Source organism: Nicotiana attenuata, chromosome 7 (assembly GCF_001879085.1).
Source record: "Nicotiana attenuata strain UT chromosome 7, NIATTr2, whole genome shotgun sequence".
NCBI classification, from domain to species: Eukaryota; Viridiplantae; Streptophyta; class Magnoliopsida; order Solanales; family Solanaceae; genus Nicotiana; species Nicotiana attenuata.
The window spans coordinates 1,625,994-1,647,560 of NC_031995.1; the positions used below are offsets into that span (position 1 = coordinate 1,625,994).

The 21,567-nt window shown below is 36.8% G+C and overlaps 2 protein-coding genes and 2 long non-coding RNA genes across 4 annotated transcripts; 2 read left to right on the forward strand and 2 right to left on the reverse strand.

The window, feature by feature from the left end:
* LOC109230386 lies at positions 3,114-3,845 on the forward strand. The gene has a single exon (XM_019395892.1). The coding sequence runs from the start codon at positions 3,278-3,280 to the stop codon at positions 3,722-3,724; it is 447 nt and encodes a 148-aa protein (XP_019251437.1). The 5' UTR covers positions 3,114-3,277; the 3' UTR covers positions 3,725-3,845.
* On the reverse strand, positions 6,463-12,398 carry LOC109228505 (casein kinase 1-like protein 1). The gene is made up of 14 exons (XM_019393615.1): positions 12,088-12,398; positions 11,951-11,991; positions 10,501-10,570; positions 10,251-10,399; positions 10,070-10,165; positions 9,907-9,977; positions 8,783-8,844; positions 8,617-8,680; positions 8,466-8,550; positions 8,248-8,374; positions 8,079-8,161; positions 7,928-7,991; positions 7,625-7,752; positions 6,463-7,236 (listed from the first exon to the last, which is right to left on the reverse strand). The coding sequence occupies exons 1-14, from the start codon at positions 12,161-12,163 to the stop codon at positions 6,937-6,939; spliced, it is 1,416 nt and encodes a 471-aa protein (XP_019249160.1). The 5' UTR covers positions 12,164-12,398; the 3' UTR covers positions 6,463-6,936.
* LOC109228506 lies at positions 11,075-11,942 on the reverse strand. The gene is made up of 2 exons (XR_002068391.1): positions 11,433-11,942; positions 11,075-11,342 (listed from the first exon to the last, which is right to left on the reverse strand). It is a non-coding gene; the product is annotated as an uncharacterized LOC109228506 (long non-coding RNA).
* Positions 13,545-17,331, forward strand: LOC109228507. Its single transcript, XR_002068392.1, has 4 exons — positions 13,545-13,759; positions 14,107-14,208; positions 15,243-15,606; positions 17,082-17,331. It is a non-coding gene; the product is annotated as an uncharacterized LOC109228507 (long non-coding RNA).

Genomic DNA, 21,567 nt, shown 5'->3' on the forward strand with positions numbered 1-21,567 from the left:
AGAGCGAATTTGTTACTACCCGAATAAATAAAATTATTCATGGCATTGGTGGTAGTAAGTCTCAAAAAAGAACTTTTTGAGTTTCAAATATATTAGCCAAAGTGGTTGGCATATTGAGACTATAAATGAAAGGAAGATTGAATATCTTCTTATTACTATAATCATACCGGGTAAATATGAAAGGTTACCCGATTTTTCTTCTATTTGTACTACAAATGTATAAGCATGGTGATGGAATCACATGCCATAGTAAATTAAATATTTACTGAAACAAATATTAGTTGGCACGACCGGTTGGCCATCCCGGTTCAATTATGATGCGAAAATTAATTGAGAATTCACATTGGTATATATTGAAGAAATAGAAGATTCTTCAAGAATTCTCTTGTGCTGCTTATTCTCATGATATACCAGTCAAGGTTGGGATTGAATCCCTTAAAATCTGGAACGAATAAAAGGTGATATATATATGGGCCCAGTCACCTGCCATGTGGACCGTTTACTATTATATGATTTTAATAGATGCATCTATTGTATGGTCACATGTGCGTTTGTTATCAACTTGCACTTTGGTTTTTGCAAGGTTGTTTGCTCAAATTATTAGAGCACAGTTCCAGAATATATATTATGATAATTTATCTTGATAATGCTGGTTTAAATCCAAGTTGGTTTAGCAGAAATTGTATGCCTCCAATTATAGCTAAACCATTGGTTATGAGAACAAAACTCCCAAATAGAAATTTGGTATGAGGTGTATTATTTAATATACAACAGCACTTGTACGCATCTAGCCAACAAGTTATGATAAATTCTCCCCATCACAATTGGTTCAGGGTCAGGAACCAAATATTTTCATCTAGAAATATGGATGTACTATATGATTTAATTGTGCCACCACAATGCACAAAGATTGGTCTCAATGAAGGTTGGGGATATGTGTTGGTGATCCCAACATTAGGGGGAGAAAATGAGCAGCTGAAAAAAAAGTAATACATGGAATGAATTATTATGAGTACATTAGATCCTCGTACAAGAAAATATGAACTTGAAGTTCAAGTGATAATTCATTTGCAAAATATTTCCATGCGCATTTGCTGACCCAAACTAAATGTCATATTTCAGCTACTAATGCTCCAAATAGAATAAAGTCCATGATGGACATAGTCTATGGAACTCTTGAAGCGTAATAGACTAATCGGTTCCAAAGATAAAACTCCTTGAAGAAGGAGAGGAGCAAATGTTCAAGATGGTCATAATAAGGAGGCAAGTGCTTTATAAGAGCACCATGACATAACATTTTATAAGACCTCATGGGAGAGGCTCAGGTACCTGAAAATAATGAGATCTCGATAAGTTATGTCTTTATTATGCGATGATGGAACCGATGTAAAATGATCGTTGACGATGTTGTTAATATAATGTAGCGCTCAATATTATTAATATTGACGAGGATCTCGAGCTCAAATCTGTCATGGAATTTGGACAGATAAATGATTGGCCAAATGAAAAATATGCAATGAAATTGACTTCACCTGAAAAATGTGAAGTTGGACGGATAGTCCCCACACCTGAAAGTGAAATGAAAAATCAAGTCGATAGATATAAAGACGACTAGTGGCACAAAATTTTCGTAAATATCCTGGTATTAGGAGACATGTTCTCCTACGGGGGGTCTGACAATACATTTGATATGCATATAATGAAAATCATTGAATGATTTAAATTGTTCTAAAGCATATTAAGGTTCCCAAGAAATTTATTAAATAAATCTTCGGCAGATCCTTATGTAGATTAGAGTGATCATTGCGTACATGATTTATTTTTGTGTCTAGTGCAATTGATGCACTAATATATCTGGCTAGAACCATACGTATAACAATATGCTAGCAAGATATAGTTTTATTTCAATGTGGAGATATTGGAATACAATTAGTATTATATTTCAAAAGGAATACTTGATTTAGATTTGTTTATTCTAACAAATATCGCGAAGATTTTGTTGGTTATGCAAATGCAGGCATTTTCTGAAGTTCGTTCTTCAAACATTCTATTTGCATGTGAGAGTACTGTCATATTATCATATTACAAGGCAGTTAATTGTTGATACTTATTCAAGTCATGCCAAGATAAGCAACTGATAAAGCAAGGGGCTCAACACACAACAGACGTGTGACTTGACTTTGAAGAGAAGATTTCAATAATACTGAAGATTATGTTGTTTGCTTATATCAATTGAAAGAAGGACTATCGAAGGAGTCAAAATAAAGCACATTCACCAAAGTTCTTCAACAAATTTGTTCAAGTAATAATTTGACAAACTTCTTCACAAGACATTGCGGATCTCAATATTAGAGAAGTTGTTATACAAGCTTGGAATTCGTCGTCTCCGAAGAATAAAGTGTTGTTTTCATCAGGGGGAGGCAAATAAGGCGCTGTACTCTTTTTCCCTGAGCTAAGATTTTATCCCACTGGGTTTTTTCTGGCAAGGTTTTTAATGAGGCAACAAATAATGCGTATTACAAGATATGTGTACTCTTTTTCCTTCACTAAGATTTTTTCCCACAGGGTTTTTTCTTAGTAAGGTTTTAACGAGGCACATTATCTATAGACATCCAAGGGGGAGTGTTATGAAATATTATTTTGTAGTGGATGTCTATAACTCCTAAAGAAGTTACTCCCACTACTCTTCTCCATTATGTAGATAACTCCCACTACTTCTCACCATTATAGTTGTAACTCCCACACCTCCATAACCTCCCCATGATCTTCCTCCATGATCTCAAATGTTTAATGTCATGTTTATGGCATTCTTTTGTATGCCTCTATGTAATCCTATAAATAGAGGGTTTTGGCATCACATTGTATACACTTGAATACATGGAATCTCTCTTTCTCTCTACATTGTTGTCTATCTTTTTGTTTTATATTATTACTTTAAGCTAAGTTTTGTAACATGATGTAATGTAAGTGTATATAATTAATGTGATTATAAGTCATGAAAAGTTTAATTGAACTATAAATAAAAAATATTTAGGAAAATAGAGTATAATGGGACAAAAAATACAAGAAGTGTTGATTTAGTGTAATTTACTCGAAACATTGCTGACCATTGTTAGACCGCCTTATTCGTATCGATCAGATTCACATGCAATTCCACCTTGTAAATACCACCACCACTTTCACCGACACAAGACAATCTTAAAAAGGCAAAATCCACAGTGCTGAATTACATAAACCACTCACTACCCCCAAATTCAAGAATCAGAAACATCGAAAAATGGAGGACTTCAGATCTAAGTCATATAACAATTCCAGAACACAAGCTGAAAGCTATACCTATACTACTACTGATGTAGGTTACAGTAACGGTAACGGTAACGGTAACGGTAACGGTAACGGTTACGAACCCAATTCAAACCCAACTGGATTTCGAGGAGATCTACGATGTTACAGTGCTTCCTATGCATCTTCATCGGTACCGAATAACAATACCCAGATGGAGTTGTCGGCGGCTAAAGATGTAAAATTCAAGAAAGGAAAGTCAAGTAATAATAATGGGTCAGTTTCTAAGAGCTGGAGTTTTAGTGACGGAGAGTTGCAAAGGAAAAAAAGGGTGGCTAGTTATAAGGTATACACAGTTGAAGGAAAAGTGAAGGGATCAATTAAGAAGAGTTTTCGTTGGATTAAAGAGCGCTGTACCAAAGTTGTATATGGCTGGAGGTGATTAAAAATCAAATTTTTATGATTCACTTTCTAGTATGTTATACAGTGTTCTTTTTCTGGTTAAAACTCATTTCTGATATATTTTACTACTGGAGTAATATATTATTGCCTTTGATGAGTAATCATCTATCTCTGTTGCGTTTAGTGGGTAAGAAAATTATTGCTGCTCTAAGGTTAGCTAAATTTGCGAATTGCTTTAAGCTTGATGCATTTCTATTTTTGATCAATCTGTTTTGGTTGGTGAAATTAGAGAAGTACTATAAAAGGGCAGCCTGTATAAAAGGGCAGCCTGTGCACCAAGCTCTTGCTATGCGCGGGGTCTGGAAAGGCCGGACCACAAGGGTCTATTGTATGCAGCCTTACCTGTATTTATGCAAGAGGCTGTTTGCACGGCTTGAACCCGTGACCAGGAAGTCACGTGACATCTAACTTTATGAGTTACGCCAAGGCTCCCTTCTAGAAAAGTACTATGTTAGTATCTTTTTTGGGGTTCTACAGAGAATGAGTTGCATAACTTAGTGCATGAGATACAGGGTTATTCTACAGAGAATAATCAAAACGTCCTGATTTCTATTACTCATTTGTTTTTATGTTTTGGGGTGGAGTGGGGAGAGGAGGATTATGTGAAAAAGGCAATGGAGTTTGCTTGAATCGCGCCAACGCTTAGTTGATAAATGAATTGGCTCTTATTAAAAAAAAATTATTAAGACTTAGTGGGGTCTGGGGAGGGTAGTGTGTACGCAGACCTTACCCCTACCCTGGGGTAGAGAGGCTGTTTCCAAATAGACCCCCGGCATCCTTCCCTCCAAGAACTTCCCACCTTGCTCTTGGGGAGACTCGAACTCACAACCTCTCGGTTGGAAGTGGGGGTTGCTTACCATCAGACCAACCCCTCTTGTCATAAGTATAAGTACCCGATAACTTTGCGATGCTAAGCTTGATGGGAAGAAAGCGCATACGCTTTTTTGCCGCAACTGAGATTTCACGTAGTCTCCTATAATCTTCATTAGGTTACATCCTTGGGTGCAGATCAATGAATTCATACTTGGAATGCCATAATTAGATCTATCAATTCTACCATCTTTTAGATTAAGCTGAAAGGTGCCCTTGTATTTGAAAGCTTGAAGCAGTCTAGTGACTTGTAGTTTTAGACATTTGCTGTGAAGAAAAAGCTTGAAGCAGTCTAGTGATTTATGCTTGCTATATTCTTTCTTTTTAATGCAAAATGCAGTGTCATGTTCTGGCTTGGAACAGCCTTGTGATGTTTTTTAGGTAGAGGCAAGATAGAAGAACCTAATGCATGATCTATTGATGTTGTATCCAGCATTTCTTATTTCTTTATGTTCATATTTCTTTGTGCTCCTGAGAATATTAATTGATTTTGCATTTTTGTCATTTTACACAAAAAAAGATCTACCTGTCAGTTTTTCCGTGGGAAAAAAAAATATTTAGCCCCCGTTGTCTATGGCCAAGTTTTTCCAAAAAAATTTGGCAAAACATGTTTGTTTATAGATTTTATCCATGTTTTGGCAGATTTTGAAAACAAAATTTTCAAATTCCAAAACTAGCTCTAGACCTATTTTTGGCCTAAAATACCACTGTTTGATTTAACAATTTTAAAAATATATCTTATAAAAAAGATCACTATCTATTATGATCCAACTAATCCACTAGCTAATTACTACCATTTTCTTTTGGACTGATGTGGTACACATGTATTTTTGACGAATTATAGTGGCTAGTAATTGTGTTATTAGCAGTTGATATTAAAATATCAGGTTATGGTTTTAGGATAGTGTATTATGTAGTTCATTATAAAAACGTGATTTTGTGTCAAATTTTTTGGTTAAACTGAATATTTATCTATATTCGGGACTATGGTTTGTGATAATGATAATGAATAACATTGATGAAGGTTCTTCATATACAAGATTAGCAAGTTTGTTTGTTTGGTATTGTTGGGTATTTTTTAAAATTTATGGGTATAAGTCACGTTTCATATTTTTTGAACCAAAAAAAAGTGAAATATGTTTAGAAAAATTATGTTCAAACAGATTTTCATCATCAAACCAAACTTCATCCATGTTAAATTTTTTAAAACAAATTTGAGATTCTATGGTCGAACGTTGGGTTAGGAACTCAAACAAAGAGCTAGGAGAGGTAAACATCAACATTAACTAAAACTGTAAAGAATGTAAAAGTGTTATAAGCCCTAGGCTTTGATCCGACGTGTGGGTTAGGCGCAGTTACAACAAACAAATATTTTAGTGGAGAAGCTTAGAGGGAACAAACCAATTATCTGTCAAATTTCGAGCCGTGCGCCAGTTGGGCTTCCTATAGGCATGCAACTCAAAATTTGATATCAACTTATCCTAACTCCACAATGTGAAACAAAATTTTGGGAGAAAAGGCAATGTTCTCTATTTCTTTGCACTACCAATAAAAGCTTTAGTCTCGATTACAGGAGCAATATCTTGCCTATTTACTAAACTGTATCTTCTCTACAGTTGTGCAAAGCAAGAGGCCACCAAAAATCAGGCTTAGAATAGTTGCCAAGAGGTGAGTAAACTTCAGGTTGCAAAATACGAATCATCATCACTATGTGCACAACCTGCTTTGCTTCCACAATGCCTCGACATTCAGCTGCAAATAGCTAAACGACTCATGCCCTAGCTCTAGTTGTTTTTCTTAGGGGCAGAAGAAATGTTGGGAGTACATTTAGCAGATCATTACACAATATATTGAAGAGAAATGAACATATAGTGATCGTTGCACACAACCTGGTAAACATAATGAATTTTTACCAGAATCCTAATATAGGAAAACTGTATAAACTCAACGACACCCAACCTGAAAAGTATAAAGCATCGGGAATTTTAGTATTACAATGGCCAATGTACAGTTCTACTAATCCCCAACAGTTGGACAGAATTAAAAGTTTATAGACGATTCTGCATGCATGCATGGCATTGATTTATAAAAGAGCCATGCACCATATCGGAGTTCGTATTAACAGCACATCACCTTCTGTGCATAACCACCATCTGGATCTATATATTTGCGATCAATCTTTTGCCAGCTTGAACAACAGCAGCTAGTTCCCTAATTTCCAACCCACAAATCCGAAGAAAAATCAACTTTGGGGGCCGCAATCTATCTGTTGTCTACCACACAAGTAAAAAAATTTACAAGAAAGTGAAAGGGTTTGCAAAATCAATGAGCCCTCTCTTCGTCATCAAAATGTAGAGCCTCAATTCCTTTGATTGTGGTTTCATAGTTCTTTAATCCAGAAGTATTCTGGCCAGATGAAGCATATCTAGGATCGGACGATCCGCCAAGTGGAGAGCTTCTATGTCCACCTGATAATTTGTGCATGGTCCCTGGACTTGCCTCAGGTGTGCGAGAATGTGTAGGGTCAGAGTCATTCCCCACTGTGAAAGTCTCACGGCTCCCGGAGACTAGACCTCGCCTCAGAGATCCACTAGATCTTCCCATAAAAGTGGAGCTTGATAGCTGCAAATATTGGTAGCATTTAGAAAACTTGGGTGTGTGTGTGTGTGGGGTGGGGGGTGGGGGGGGTGAGTTGAAGACTTGTGGTGTAGCACAGGAGTAAACTTCAATTTTGACAACTTTGAAACCTTTAAAACACCATTTACTATTTTGTTTTCGTGCAAGCTAAGTTAATATCGAACTACCATCTTTACCCAAGGTGAAAGCATCTTAGGGAAAATTTATCAGCAGTAATGGAGGACTTGGACCAAGACACATTTCACTGTAACAGCGTCACAAGTCTTGATTGTCAGAGCATCACAAATCTCCCGCTAATGGCCTTTCAGGGCCTCTAGCATTTGAAATTTACTCTCTTTACGAAGGTTTTACTTATCAAATAACTCAAACTCACCATAGCATCCTTGCTCGTGGAATCATTTTCAATAGGACTCTTCTGCCTGGATAAACTTCCAGCATTTATAAGTGGCCCAGAACTTCTCCTCCGAGAAGGCTCTGCTGATTGTCTTCCTTCCCCTTCCCCTGCGAAAAATGTAGGGGAGCAGATAAAAAATGAGATTCTGATAAAAATAGAGACACAGAGACTTGACCAGTAGTTGAGTGTAGTTAGCAAAAGCCAGACACAAGCTGAAATAGAGACAATGTGCTTAAGTCTAGAAACAAAAGCACGCATAGAGGCGGTATTCCGGGAAATAACCTGATTGCCTTTCTACATTTGGAATAACTGGAGGCATGCCTGAGCTGGGACCGGCACTAGGGCCCTAGAAAAATAAAAATAAAAAGCAATGGTTGTCAGATACAAGCTCATCACACATGAAGAATGAAAAACGAGATGTTATACCACTCACAAGAGGTCGGGAAGGAGGAGCTGCAATTTGCGATTGCTGATACTTCAAGATAGTCCAATCAAACACATAGTCAAACTGAAAGCCTGCAACAGGAAACAGAATTGTAACAAAAAGCTAGTTGTATATTACCAAACAAAGCCAAAAACAGCTTCCAAAAGCTTATTAAGACCTTCACGGATGAAGAGGTCACGGAATATTCTCTTCAGATAAGCATAATCTGGTTTATCCTCAAAGCGAAGAGAACGACAATAATGGAAATATGATGCAAATTCAGTAGGATAACCACGACACAGAGCCTGCAGAAACAGAGACTCAGAGATCAGCTGTTTAGGCTCCATAAAGAAATATTTTTAGAAAATCCAATCACCAAATGTGTAAATAAATTACCTCAATAGATGTTGAAACCTTCTTTTCACTAATTTTCTCATACTTCTGCTTCTTAGTTCCTGCTTTCAGCCCTTGCCAAGGAAGACTGCAATAAATAGATGTCAAACACAAGCCGAACAAAAAGAAGAGGATAGATTGCAGCAAAAATCACCTTCCTCGGAGAAAGTACATAAGAACATATCCAAGAGACTCCAAATCATCCCTCCTGCTTTGTTCTACAATTACCAACATAATACATTAAGACATTGAGTCAAAAGACAGCAGAGTTCAACCGTCAGAAGAGTGAAGAAGCAGGCCTAAAGAACCAGAACACTTACCGATACCAAGGTGAGTGTTCATGCTAGCATATCTTGCAGTGCCGGTCAAGTTTTTGTTCTCTCTGAGTGCAAAATACCAGACAATAGCATATAAGCTAACAGGCATGAATAGGATTCACAAATGCTAGATACATAATGCATGTGCTTGAACATTTAAAAAAAGACCTAGGACACTCCGAATGAACAGCCCTCTGTTGTACTTCAATTCTAAGCTGGAATACCCAGATATTCACAGCACAAGATTCTAGGACATTCTGAATAATAATGAGCTGCCCTCTGTTGTACTTACAATTCTAAGCTTGAATATCCAGATATTCACATCACAAGGTTTTCTTTAGGAAACAGAAGGGAACGAGAGGGACTGGTATTTTTCAAGATTTTAGCACAATCATTAGTCTCCTCTCATTTCCTTTTTCTTCCAACTCCTTCCATCCAAGCATAATATTAAAGCTTTCAGTAGGAATACATGTGTTCATCAAGCAGAGCACATCATACATCTCGTATTGTATTATAGCCCATTATAGACAAAGCAGAATCTTGCATTGTCATATTAAAATCTCAAAACAACCCTAGCTGTAACTTTACATAACGCTCAACTGAAGCCAATAGGATTATATCTGCTGTGGTTATTTAAAAACTATTAAAACGTTTCCTTTTTTCTTATGAAATAAGCAATTTGTACTTAAAAGTGAAATCTGAATAAACATTAATATTGAGTCTGATGTCATCCCTTTTTTTCGAGGTAAAGTATTTTGCACTATGACGGACGTTGTCAGCACCCTGATAATTTAGGCAGATGGCCTGGAGCTGTTCCTATCTTTTTGCAGTCCTTTCGTGTGTAATCCTTGCATCTTCTTGATGCCTTTTAATGAAAATTCTTACTTCATAAAAATAAGATATATTTTGCGTTATGATGTCCTCACTGGTGGGGGGATTTAAGTTGAGTCCAAATCAGTTTGCTTCCAATGCTAAAGCCAAGTCAAAGCTTTTAAAATAAGGGAAAAGAACAAAAGGGGCAAGAGGATATTCACTACACTATCCAGTAGAGCAAAAAAGACGACGAGAAATAAAGGTGCTGTAAACACTTGTTATCCTACCAAACAAGCAACTCATAATCAACTAACCGGTAAGGAATGTGCTGGTGAGTTGAAGTGTCTCGATACTTTTTGGCTAGACCAAAGTCAATTATGTAAACCTGCATTTTAAGTCAAAACAAAATGGTAATGGAAAGATATCCTACAAAATCGTGGAAATAAAAGAAAAGATATAGTAAAAAGAATGTGGGACCTGATTTGCACGTCTTCCCAAGCCCATAAGAAAATTGTCTGGCTTGATATCTCGATGCAAAAATGATTTGGAATGAACAAATTCAACACGATTTATCTGCAGTACCAGAATAGCCATATAACCAACATATTTTAAGAAGGTTTACAAATGCTAAATTTAAAGATTTAAACGAAAGATTAACCATTTGATCTGCAAGCATTAAAACTGTCTTCAGGGAAAGCTTCCTGCTGCAAAAATTAAATAAATCTTCAAGACTTGGTCCTAGCAAATCCATGACCAGAACATTGTAATCTCCCTCCACGCCAAACCACCTCACATTTGGAATACCAGCTACAACAGAAGTACTAGAATTACAATGCTACAAACTAGACAAGAGAGCAGATACGTTTTAAAAATGAAAAAGTAAAAAAAGAAACAGGAAAAGCCATTACTTCCTCCTTGAAGAATTCTATACAGCTTTGACTCATATAGCAACTGAGGATGCTTTGTCTTGACATTTTCCTGCAATAATACTTAACATCTTGAAGCATAATAAAAGATGGAGATGAATAGCCATTTATAGTGTGATAAGACATAACAAGCCAAGATCTTAAGCAAGGAGAACACCTTGCTTGGTCCTTAATTGTTTTTTATCAGGATCTTGCAGATATTTGTTATATATAAAGGAATATGCTACACATGAGGTTCATCTGCAAGATCCTTATAGTGTGATAAGACATAACAAGCCAAGATCTTAAAAAGCCATGAGCAAGGAGAACACCTTGCTTGGTCCTTAATTGTTTTTTTATAAGGATCTTGCAGATATTTGTTATATATAAAGGAATATGCTACACATGAGGTTCATCGCGTAATGCTAGTTCAACTTCAACAAGCAAGCGATATGTCTAAATCTTAGATGTTGGTGGGATGGAATATGTTTCAGAGCTAAGACCAGTGCACCATTACATAGTAGTCTTAAGAAAGTGCTGACTTTGACGATTTGGTTTGTAATTCTTACTATAGAAATGAGATGAGTTTGATATAGCTTTCATTCAAACACCAAATTCAAAACTTTATTTATACATTAAACCATGACAAGGATCGCCTGATCGGCATGCACTAATAAGCCAATCATAAAAATGCATCAAATACGTCCTGCACTAGTAAAACCTTTGCTTTTTCTCCATACATCCATGTCCTAGGATACTTCAAAATTAAAAGCTTCCTGAATGCGCACTTAAACTCAAGCAAAGACTCCCCCTTTAAGCAATTGACAATGTTCTTTGGGCTCTCCCTGTTTCAGCAATGAAACAAGAAGCAATTAAGAAAGATTTGACCTAGTCGCCCTCAGATGAACACAACTCGAAGGCCTTGAAGAATGCACCTCAACCAAGCAAGTAAGCTCTGTGCACAACGTGACGAAAGAATTCAAACATTCTCAATTTCCACTCACAACAGATGAATATGGGAGTACTTCAACATCCAAGGGGTGCGGCCTAGAGGTCAACGAAGTTGGATGAGAACTCAGGTTCAAATCCTGACAGATGCAAAAAAATACTAGGTGATTTCTTCCATCTGCGTAAGCCATAATGGGCACAGCTATCCGGTACCTATGTTGGTAGGAGATAGCAGGTATCCAACGGAATACTCGAAATGGCTTAAACTGGCCCACACACCACCGTCATTCAAATTATAAAATAGAAGTAGTTCAACTACATTACCCTACTAGGTCAACATCAATTGCCTCAATTGATATCTAAGTTTCCAGAAACAACACATTCCACAAGAGACAGTAATTTAAAATACAATAATAAAGCAAAAAAAACAACTGCAATAAGAGTAATATAAGCAGAAGTATAGTAAATTACTGGTATAAATAAATAAATGAATAAACCCACTCACCAGCTTAATTGCCAACTCCTCATTAGTCTGAATATTAGTACCTAAACAACCAACAAAACAAAAATAAATAAATTTCTCAAACCCACAACAGCACAAATAAATTGACAAATTCTCCGGAAAGAAAAAAAAAAACTCACCAAGATAGATCTCACCGAATGATCCACTGCCAATTTTGCGACCAAGTCGATACTTGTTACCCACACGAGGCTCCATTCAAAAATTGAAAAAAAAAAAACTAACTAGGTCAACCTTGGATTCCTAAAGAAAGCTTCAAATGCCCAAAAAAAAGGAAAAAACAAAAAGATTTCAACTGTGTTCTACACAGAGATCCGAAGGAGTTCAAAAATGAAAATGTGATTTTTTTTTTTCTCTATCTACAAAGCTAGGGTTAGGTTGAAGCAGGTAACAGAGAAAGAGAAGATTAAAAAGAAAATAAAATAAAAAAGAAGAAAGAATTTGAATAGATGCTCCTTTTTTTTCCCTTTTTTTTATTTTTTGCTGTTTGAGTAGTAATAAAGTGCTTTGCGTGGTTACGGGGCATAATTTGGAGGATAATTCACGTGCCGACAACGCGCGTGATGGAAGTTTCCATAAGAAAATGGAAAAGATTAGTGCTGTTTGATATGGGGAGTATGGACACGTGACTTATCTGGCAAGGTATCTATTCTCACGTGACCTAAATTTTTCTTCTTTTTTTCTTTTTGTTATTTAATGATCTAAATTCTAATATTCGATATTTATTGGCCACTAATTCGAATTCCATGCTCGCTTAAGGATAGTTTAGGAGAGAAAGCTACTTTGCAAGTAATTTCTTTCTTTTTCTAGTTTAATTCAATCTTTAATTAAGAATAGAGAGTTCTCATTCATCCATTATAATCCTAGATTCCTAAATGATATGTGAATGACGCAAGGTGGTTGTCACTTAAGCATTGTGGGAGCAGACTCCGTGAAAAAGTCGTGTGCATCAAAAAAATGGAAGGGTTCTTCTTCTCTATCTTGAATCTAGCTCTTGCCAGTTTGGATGAACAAAGTGCGCAAAGCATGGAGTGAGATTATTATCATACCTTTTTCAATTTATCTAGTGAACATAGGCTCGAGTGTGTTTTGACTCTATTTGAACATATTAAGATAAAGAATTGGAATACATTTATTTGTGACCTCTGAGGAGCGTATAAGGTGAAAATCTCATGTACGGCTACGTAATATCGATGGGTATAGTGATGTTATCATCGATTATGATTATCTAATAGTTTCAAGTACAGTTGATATAGTGGAAGCACAGTCAAAATATGATTTTAGGGTGGAATTTGTAGCGTCAACTCATCAGATTTATCGATTTCACTCTTCTTTCGCCATTTTTAACTTATCTCACTACAAGAAATTGGATTATTAGTGGCAACATATAGCAGCGATCCTATAGGTTGCTACAACAACTATATATTAGCAGCGACTTTTAAAATGGCTACAGAAGATTAATATAGCAGCGACTTTTTTTAGCTCGCCTCTGGCTGAAATTTTCTGTCCCGCCAGGAATAAAATTTTGGCTCCATATTTTTGGAAAGTCGCTGCTAAATATCTCTTGCAGCGATTGGGTCGCTCCTACACGATAGAAATTTACTTTTAAAATAATAAAGAAAATAAAAATTCCCATCTTCATTAACCATTGTCTGCTGGAACAGAAGGCCAAAGTGAAAGAATACAAAAGCACAAAACACTGTCTAGGGTCAGCCCTCTCTCTAGAAATCAGTTCTCTCCTCGGCAAAAATTTCACCCAAATCAAAATCCCTCAAATCAAAATGTGAATCTCAGGTATGTTTAAATCCCTAATTTTTCGTTTTTTTTAAGGAAAGAAGTTCCTCCATTTTAATATCGATTTCGTGAAGTTCCTCCGTTCAAATCCCTAATCCGACTTGAATAAATGAAACGATTCTGTTCATAATCGATTTCACCTTTCCTTCTTCCTGTTACTATCCCATATCAAACTAAAACCCCATAAAGATTTATATAAGATATATTTACATTTGGGTATTTTGGTATAATGTTCTGTTAGACAAAAGTTTCAACATGCAATTAGGGATAATTATTTTTTCAGCAATTTCACTTTTGTCTTCTCAGATTTCATCTCGAATTTCTCTGTGTCATTTGATAATCTACAGGAATACCAAAAAAATCACACAGAAAGAATCATTTGAAGCGTATTTAGTGTTGTTATTTTCGATTCTCGGTCTTGACAGAATCTCAGCTATCTCTTTTCTTGGGTAAGTTAAAATCTTCTTCTTGAGAGACGTTTTACATGTCGGCATTCTATTCAGTTTGAATTATTATATGAGCTTTGTAGGTTCTTTCAGTTATGTCCCCTGTCGCAATAGTCTGTGTAACTCCTTAAATTATTTATGGAATAGTACATATATATGCTTTGAATATGACTTACTCTCTGTCCGATGTGTATAATTTACATACTGTGGAAGCCAGGTGGAGCATGTAGACCGAGTTAAATGGAATTCACAATCATAAACAAGGACTTTGGGTTGCTATGGAGTAACTATGATATTGTGTTAGCAAGTGATGATAGGATTAATGGGAATTTAATTACATATATGAAAGTGAGAGTCCTCAAACAGTTCCTGCAAGACACATCAATGGCTAAACTAAAAACTGTTGGAGGCATTTTACTTGGAACAATAGACACATTTATAGTAGAACAGACAAAGTTTTGGTCAATGTTGAATAGTTGTTCATGTTGCCTCACCTGGAAGTACTAGTAATGAGTCCCCTTACCAGTTAAAACCTTTTGTCCTACATTTGTTATCAAGAATCCATACTGAAGAAGTTATTTTGTCCACATAAAAGATTTATGATGTTGTATTCAAAGGAAAAATAATTAACTCATCATTCAGGATATCACGGCCCAGCCCATTTTAGAAAAGTTGGAAGCTTCATAGATTTTGTTCATATTCGTTTTTGTCTGATCTTTACTACTCTTGAATAGAATAAATCTACTTGGTAGACATGATGCTATATTCATTATACAGCTGTTTATCAGGCCTTGCTGATTTTTCTTATTGTAAATACACTTCAAACGAACTATAGTTTTTATATATGTTCCACTATAGTTTGGTTGCTAGTCCCTGAATGGATCTTATAACATCTGAATATAAAATTAATGAGGATATAGTAGTGCCAAAGGCACTTGAAACTTATTAAGCTTTAGATACTTTTTTAAGATGTGATTTCTTCCCCCTAATTTTCCATTCTTCTTCTGAGTAACCATTTCGTGCACTTTGAAATGTAGTCTATCACATCACTACTGGCTATAAGCATCGTTTCCCATCTTTTTTGGACAATGCCTGCCGAAGTTCACATGCTCGTTCGACATCTTGCTTTTACTGAATCCTAACATCAGAAGAAGAGGAGCTTCACGGTTGACGGATACATTCTGTCACAAAGATCACCTGTTGTCTGTTGAACAAATGGCTGCTGAGTTGCGAAGAAATATGGAAATTGAGTTGGAAAGGAAGTTGGCAGAGGAGCGTCAACACGCAAATGAGGAGCGTCAACACGCAAATGCAGAAACAGACAAGAGGATCTCTCTAGAAGTGGAGAAGAAGATGCACGAACAATTTGCTAGTTTCTTGACCAGAATGCAACAACAACAAGTACTTGCTCCGCTCCTTCTTAACAATTCTTCTTCCTTCTCGATATTTCTTCTTCCTTCCTTCTGTAGTGACTTCATGTTTAGGGGTTTAGTAATGTGTTGGTATCTCTGGTTTTAGTAATGTGTTGGTTCTATTTCAACAGAAAGGTTGGTTTTAGTATGTAATGTGTTAGTATCTCTGATTTTAGTACGTAAGGTTGGTTTGCCTGGTGGTTAATCTGCTATGCTTATGTTGGCCCTGAACTTGTGACTTTCTGCAATGAGTAACATCAGTGGAGAAAGTAACCACAGCCTTGTCCTGCCAAGGAATTCCATACATATCTTATTCAATATTTGGATGTTTTCTTGTTTCTTAACGCTCACCTCTAGTTTCAAACCATAAGACCATCCTTAACATGCTGTGTAGTCTGTTTAAAGGCAACGTCCTTCAGGCTAATAAAATCTGGAATTATTGAACAAACTCAACTGAACCAGGAGTCTGAAGAAGTCATCTTCAGCAACTGAAAGTTTTCGATATAATGTTGAAAAAGCATTTTATCTTTAAACAGTACATCCATGTCAATTCAAATACCAGGATCAGTAGTGGGAGACAACCACAACTTAATATCAGTAGTAACATTCTATAAAGGAAAGAGGGTGATCGTCTGTGTTCCAGTGCATACGATGCACAAATATGCTTATTGGCTCTGGGATATATGGTAACTCTGTACCAACTTTATTTTAGTCCTACGTGTTTGATTAAAATGAACTCATTAAAATCACCTTTTCAACACAACCAGATGCTATATATGCACTTAGTCAAAAAAGGAAAAAAAAAGTGTTGCAGAGGAATTGCTCCTTCTCACCTATGTTGTGATTTGTGTGGATATTGTCATCTAGCTGTTACTTTTTTCTAAAGTGGCGTTTATGAATGATTTGTGCACTGCTGACTGCTAATTGATAAAAGTTAATTTGGAAAATACCCTGTGGGTTTTAGTAGTCTTTATGAAGTTTCAGTTAGAAATAGAACATCAAAAATCTTCTTTGTATTCTTTGTTTATCATTTTTGGAATTGGAACATTCCATGTGTTAAAAGAAGAACGCAGCTTGGCATGCAAAAGTGAGTTGGATATTTGATGAGTGCTGAACTTAATCTATGTGCCATCACTCTAGGTGAACAGTACTTCGTACGTCTAGTTGTCTTCATGTGGAATCTACCTGCTCTTTATCATCTGACTAGCTTTCCTATTGACTCTATATGAAAATTCTTTTGATCTTGAAATGGTTTATTGAAGATAGTTTTAAAGATATTGATGGGAGATTTTAATCAAATTTAACATTTAAATATATTTCTCTGTTTTTGCTGCAACAATATAATATAGACGCAAACCTTGAGGATATAACAAATCTTTATGTTCCTTATATATCTTAGAATTTTGATAGTAGTTGGATATAACAAATCTCAGTATGTTCCTTATATATATTCCTTTTGTCTAGCTGGGACAAGGCACTTAAACAGTGGTTCAAACATGGTGTCGAGCAAGGAGCAGTTACAAGGCACTTAATATTTTGTCTTTTTTGGGATATGTATATGCATACAATTACAATGCACAATGAAGTGTCGGGTAGTATATATGTAATTGACTTTTTAGTAATGATAATATTTGTAATATTTGGCTTGAGAAATTCTTTTGGTGTTTGTCAAGCATTATTGGTTGTTTTAATATTGATAGTCAATTGATATGAATATCTCTATATGAAATTTGAGAGAATTAGGTTCCTACTGGTATGGAAATGTATATAATTTTGGTTGTTATAATTACTGAGAAAATACCTTTTAGTGGCGACATAGTTTTGTCACAGAAGGTCGATTTCTTTTGCAGGCCACTGAACATAAATATTTTTTGTGGCAATTTTAGTCGCTACTAAAGAATATTTATAGTGGCGACATAATTTTGCCACTGAACATGAATATATTTTGTGGCGAAAGTAGTCCATGCTAAAGGTGAATATATAGTGGCGACCCATCTAATATTTGTTCTTATGGAATAATTTTTTGTAGGTTTTTTCCAACCTTTTGTGGCAACTCTATCGCCACAAAATACATTCTTAGTGGCGACTATACATGTCGCAGCAAATAACCTTTAGGTACGGGTTTCCTTGCGGCAATCCAAAAGTCGCCACTAAAACCTTTTAGCAGCGACTCCTAGGGGTTTTGTGGCGACTTTAGTCGCCACAATAAGGGTGATTTCTTGTAGTGTCTTTTAGATTTTCCGTCAAGAAGAGAAATGGTATTGAATGACTAGAAATCGATTTTATTTTATTATTTATATTGCACATAGTTTATGACCACTGGATCCAAAAAAATTCATCTCAAATGTTATGTAGAGCTTAAAATGATAATGAAGTAGCGCTATGCACAAACAAAATGTCTTAATAAGTGTTAAGCTCGGGGATTACAAGCTTAGAAAGCTTTCACAGCTACAATGGAGGAAGCAATTAGAAGCTTTCAGAAGATCGAATTTGGAGAGCAGAGAAATGGAGTCTCTTAATTGATGAATGAAACTTTAATTCAATTATGCAGTAGCTAAGTTCTTATATACAATGAGAGTACTAATCTAACTACCTGACTTGAGAATGACAGCTAAGCACTAACTACTCTAACAACTAACTAATAATAGATGGAGCTACAGTAATAACTAATTAGTGGAATAAAATACAGTACACGGTGTTATAATCTTAATACCCCCTTCAAGTTGGAGGTGGAGGAAGCATAGCCAACTTTCCCAAAACAGTAGCATGTTTGATCCCAGTAAGGGACTTTGTGAGGATGTCAGCAAGTTGATCACCAGTCCTTATGTGGTGAAGCAGAATAAGACCTTTTGTTAGCTTGGACCTTACGACGTGGCAATCAACTTCAGTGTGCTTAGTGCGCTCATGAAACACAGAATTTCTGGCAATGTGGAGAGTAGATTGACTGTCACAAAACACAGGGATAGGAAGGGCAGGAGGGACAGTCAGCTCTGTAAGCACACGATGCAGCTAGACAAGTTCACCAACGACCTTCCTAATGGATCTATATTCTGCTTCTGCTGAAGAAAGGGAGATGGTTTCCTGCTTCTTAGATTTCCAGCTGATAGGATTGTTGCCCAAGAGAACAATGTAGCCTAATACTGACTTCCTAGAATCAGGGCAGGCAGCCCAATCAGAATCACAAGAAGCTTTGACTGAAAAGTCAGCATCATTGGACATGAAGAGACCCAAAGTGGGATCCTTGAGTAAGTATCTAAGCATATGATAGGCAGCCTGAAGGTGAGGCTCTCTAGGATCCTGCATATATTGGCTCAGGTGTTGTACTCCATAGGCTATATCTAGTCTAGTGTTGGTGAGGAAGTTCAACTTCCCAACCAACTGTCTGTAGAAAGTAGGATCAGACAGGGGTGCTCCTTCTTGGCCTTCAGCTTGATTGTGGGATCAAGGGAGAGGAGAAACTGGTAGAGTGTAGGCAGTCATAGTCTTTGAGAAGGTCAAGAACAAACTTTCTTTGGGAAATCAAGATCCCATCATCTCTATAGAGCACTTCAAGCCCCAAGAAATAATGCAGTCTTCCTAAATCTTTGATTTTGAACTGCTCATATAGGAAGGTTTTCAACATTTGAATTTCAGCAAGATCATTTCCTGTCAGCAGGACATCATCTACATAGACTCCCACAAATACCACACAATCAGTTGTCTTCTTATAGAATAAGGAGTAATCATGCATGGAGTGACTGTAACCTCTGGAGTATAGGGCCTCGGTGAGCTTAGCATACCACTGTCTGCTGGCTTGCTTTAAGCCATAAAAAGATTTATTCAATCTGCAAACTAGTTCAGGAGAGGAGACTGCAAGGCCTTGTGGCAGCTTCATGTAGACCTCCTCATGAAAATCTCCATGAAGAAAGACATTGTTCACATCCAATTGAAAGATCTCCCATTTCTTCTTGGCATCAGTAGTAATTAAGGCTCTAACAGTGGTCATCTTCACTACTGGAGAAAAGGTTTCTATATAGTCTACTCCAGCCTTTTGTGTATATCCCTTCTCAACCAATCTAGCTTTATATCTCTCTACACTTCTATTTGCTTTATGTTTGATCTTGTATACCCACTTGCAGCCTATGGTTTGTTTTCCAACAGGCAGTGGAACCAATGTCCAAGTGTTGTTTGCATGAAGTGCTTCAAATTCTTGAGTCATGGCCTATTGCCAGACAATATTGACTGCTGCTTCTTCATAAGATAAAGGCTCCCTGTCATTACAAATGCTTCTCACAACCTGCTGGCTATCAGGATTCAGGACATCATGAGTAATGTGATTGCTTTGGGTAAAAAGAGCATTGCAAGAGAAAGGTGAGTTAGTCTTAGTGACTTCAACATTTTGAGGTTGTTGCAGATTGGGCATAGAGCATACATATTCAGACAGATAAGATGGGGTCTTAGATACTCTACTGGATACTCGTTGATTGGGTTTTAGGGTGGAAGATGAGGACTGATCAACTCTTGAGGTGATTGGAGATATTGCTTGTGGTGGAGTGGTGTTAAGGATAGAAGATGATTGTATGGTGTGATTAGGTGACATTGGAATGGGTGTGAGTGTATAATGTGATCAGGTGACCTTGAGATGGGTGCAACAGAAGTGACTCTTTGAGGAGTTAAGACACTATAAGTAGGATAAAGAGGGAAAATATCAGAGTGGTCATGATGTGCAATAGCATGAGGCAGGGAATAGGGAGAATTTGGTACTGATGGAAGTGTAAAAGGAAATATGGACTCATGAAAAACAACATCTCGAGACACACAGATTTTCTTGGTCGCTAGGCTAAACACTTTGTACCCTTTGACAGCAAAAGGATATCCTACAAAGACATGTCGAGAAGCTCTTGGTTCAAACTTATCTCTGTGAGGTTTAGGAACAGTTGGATAGCACAGGCAACCAAAGCTTCTTAAGTGTGGGTAGTTTGGTTTCTTTCCATACAGCAATTCAACAGGACATTTGTTTTTCAAAGGTACAGTAGGCAATTGATTGATGAGAGAGGTTGCTGTAAGTACACATTCTCCCCAATATCTCAAGGGGAGTTTGGCAAGAAATAGTAAGGCTCTGGCAGTTTCTAATAGGTATTTGTGTTTTCTTTCTACTATGCCATTTTGTTGGGGTGTATAAGGGCAAGTTCTTTGGTGTTCAATTCCTTTGGACCGGAAGAATAAGGTGGCTTCACTGCTAGTAAATTCCAGACCATTATCTGATCTGATACACTTTACATGGTAGTAAATTGTGTCTCAACCATGGATATAAAACTTCTGAGAGTGTGTAATGCATTGCTCTTGCAACTGAGTAGATAAGTTCAAGTGGATCTACTATAGTGAGAAAGTATTTAAAATTGTCATGATTGGGTACATGATAAGGTCCCCACGGGTTTACATGCAAGAGATCAAATGTAGCAATGGTGTTTGTGGTTTTTAAGGGAAAAGGAAGTCTAATTTGCCTGGCCATAGGACATATAAAGCGAAGAAAGGGTTGTTTTGGTGCAAAGGTCACTGGTATATTAGATATCCCTTTCACCTTTCCAAAAGGTACATGCCCAAGCCTGTAGTGCCATAATAGATTCATATCACTTGCACCAATTGAAAGAGAGTCAGAATTATAACCCCTGTTTATTTTATTGCAGGTGAAATCATTTACAATAGGAGATGGAGACACAATATTTACAGCAGAACAGGGGAGACAGGAATGAGAAGGATACTGAGTATTTACAGATGGGAAAGACTGACAAGAATGAGAAAAGCAATGTGTTGTAGTATCATGGCTGTTTTTCATGGAGAGAAAGGGAGTGGCGCTCTTCTTTGCTGCAGCAAGACTTCCTTTATTCAAGCAGTCTGAGCAGAGAAGATACAATCCATCATGGACCTTACCAGTCTCCAGAGGCCTCTTCATAGAAGGGGCCTGCAGAAG

Bases quoted from the DNA above. Each gene is read 5' to 3' on its own strand.
- LOC109230386 (XM_019395892.1), top strand. From the start codon at position 3,278: ATGGAGGACTTCAGATCTAAGTCATATAACAATTCCAGAACACAAGCT.
- LOC109228505 (XM_019393615.1), bottom strand. From the start codon at position 12,163: ATGGAGCCTCGTGTGGGTAACAAGTATCGACTTGGTCGCAAAATTGGC. The intron at 10,166-10,250 runs GTTAATCTTTCG...CTGGTACTGCAG, and splicing joins TAATGCTTGCAGATCAAATG to ATAAATCGTGTTGAATTTGT. The intron at 8,681-8,782 runs GTAAGTGTTCTG...TGGTAATTGTAG, and splicing joins GAACACTCACCTTGGTATCG to AACAAAGCAGGAGGGATGAT.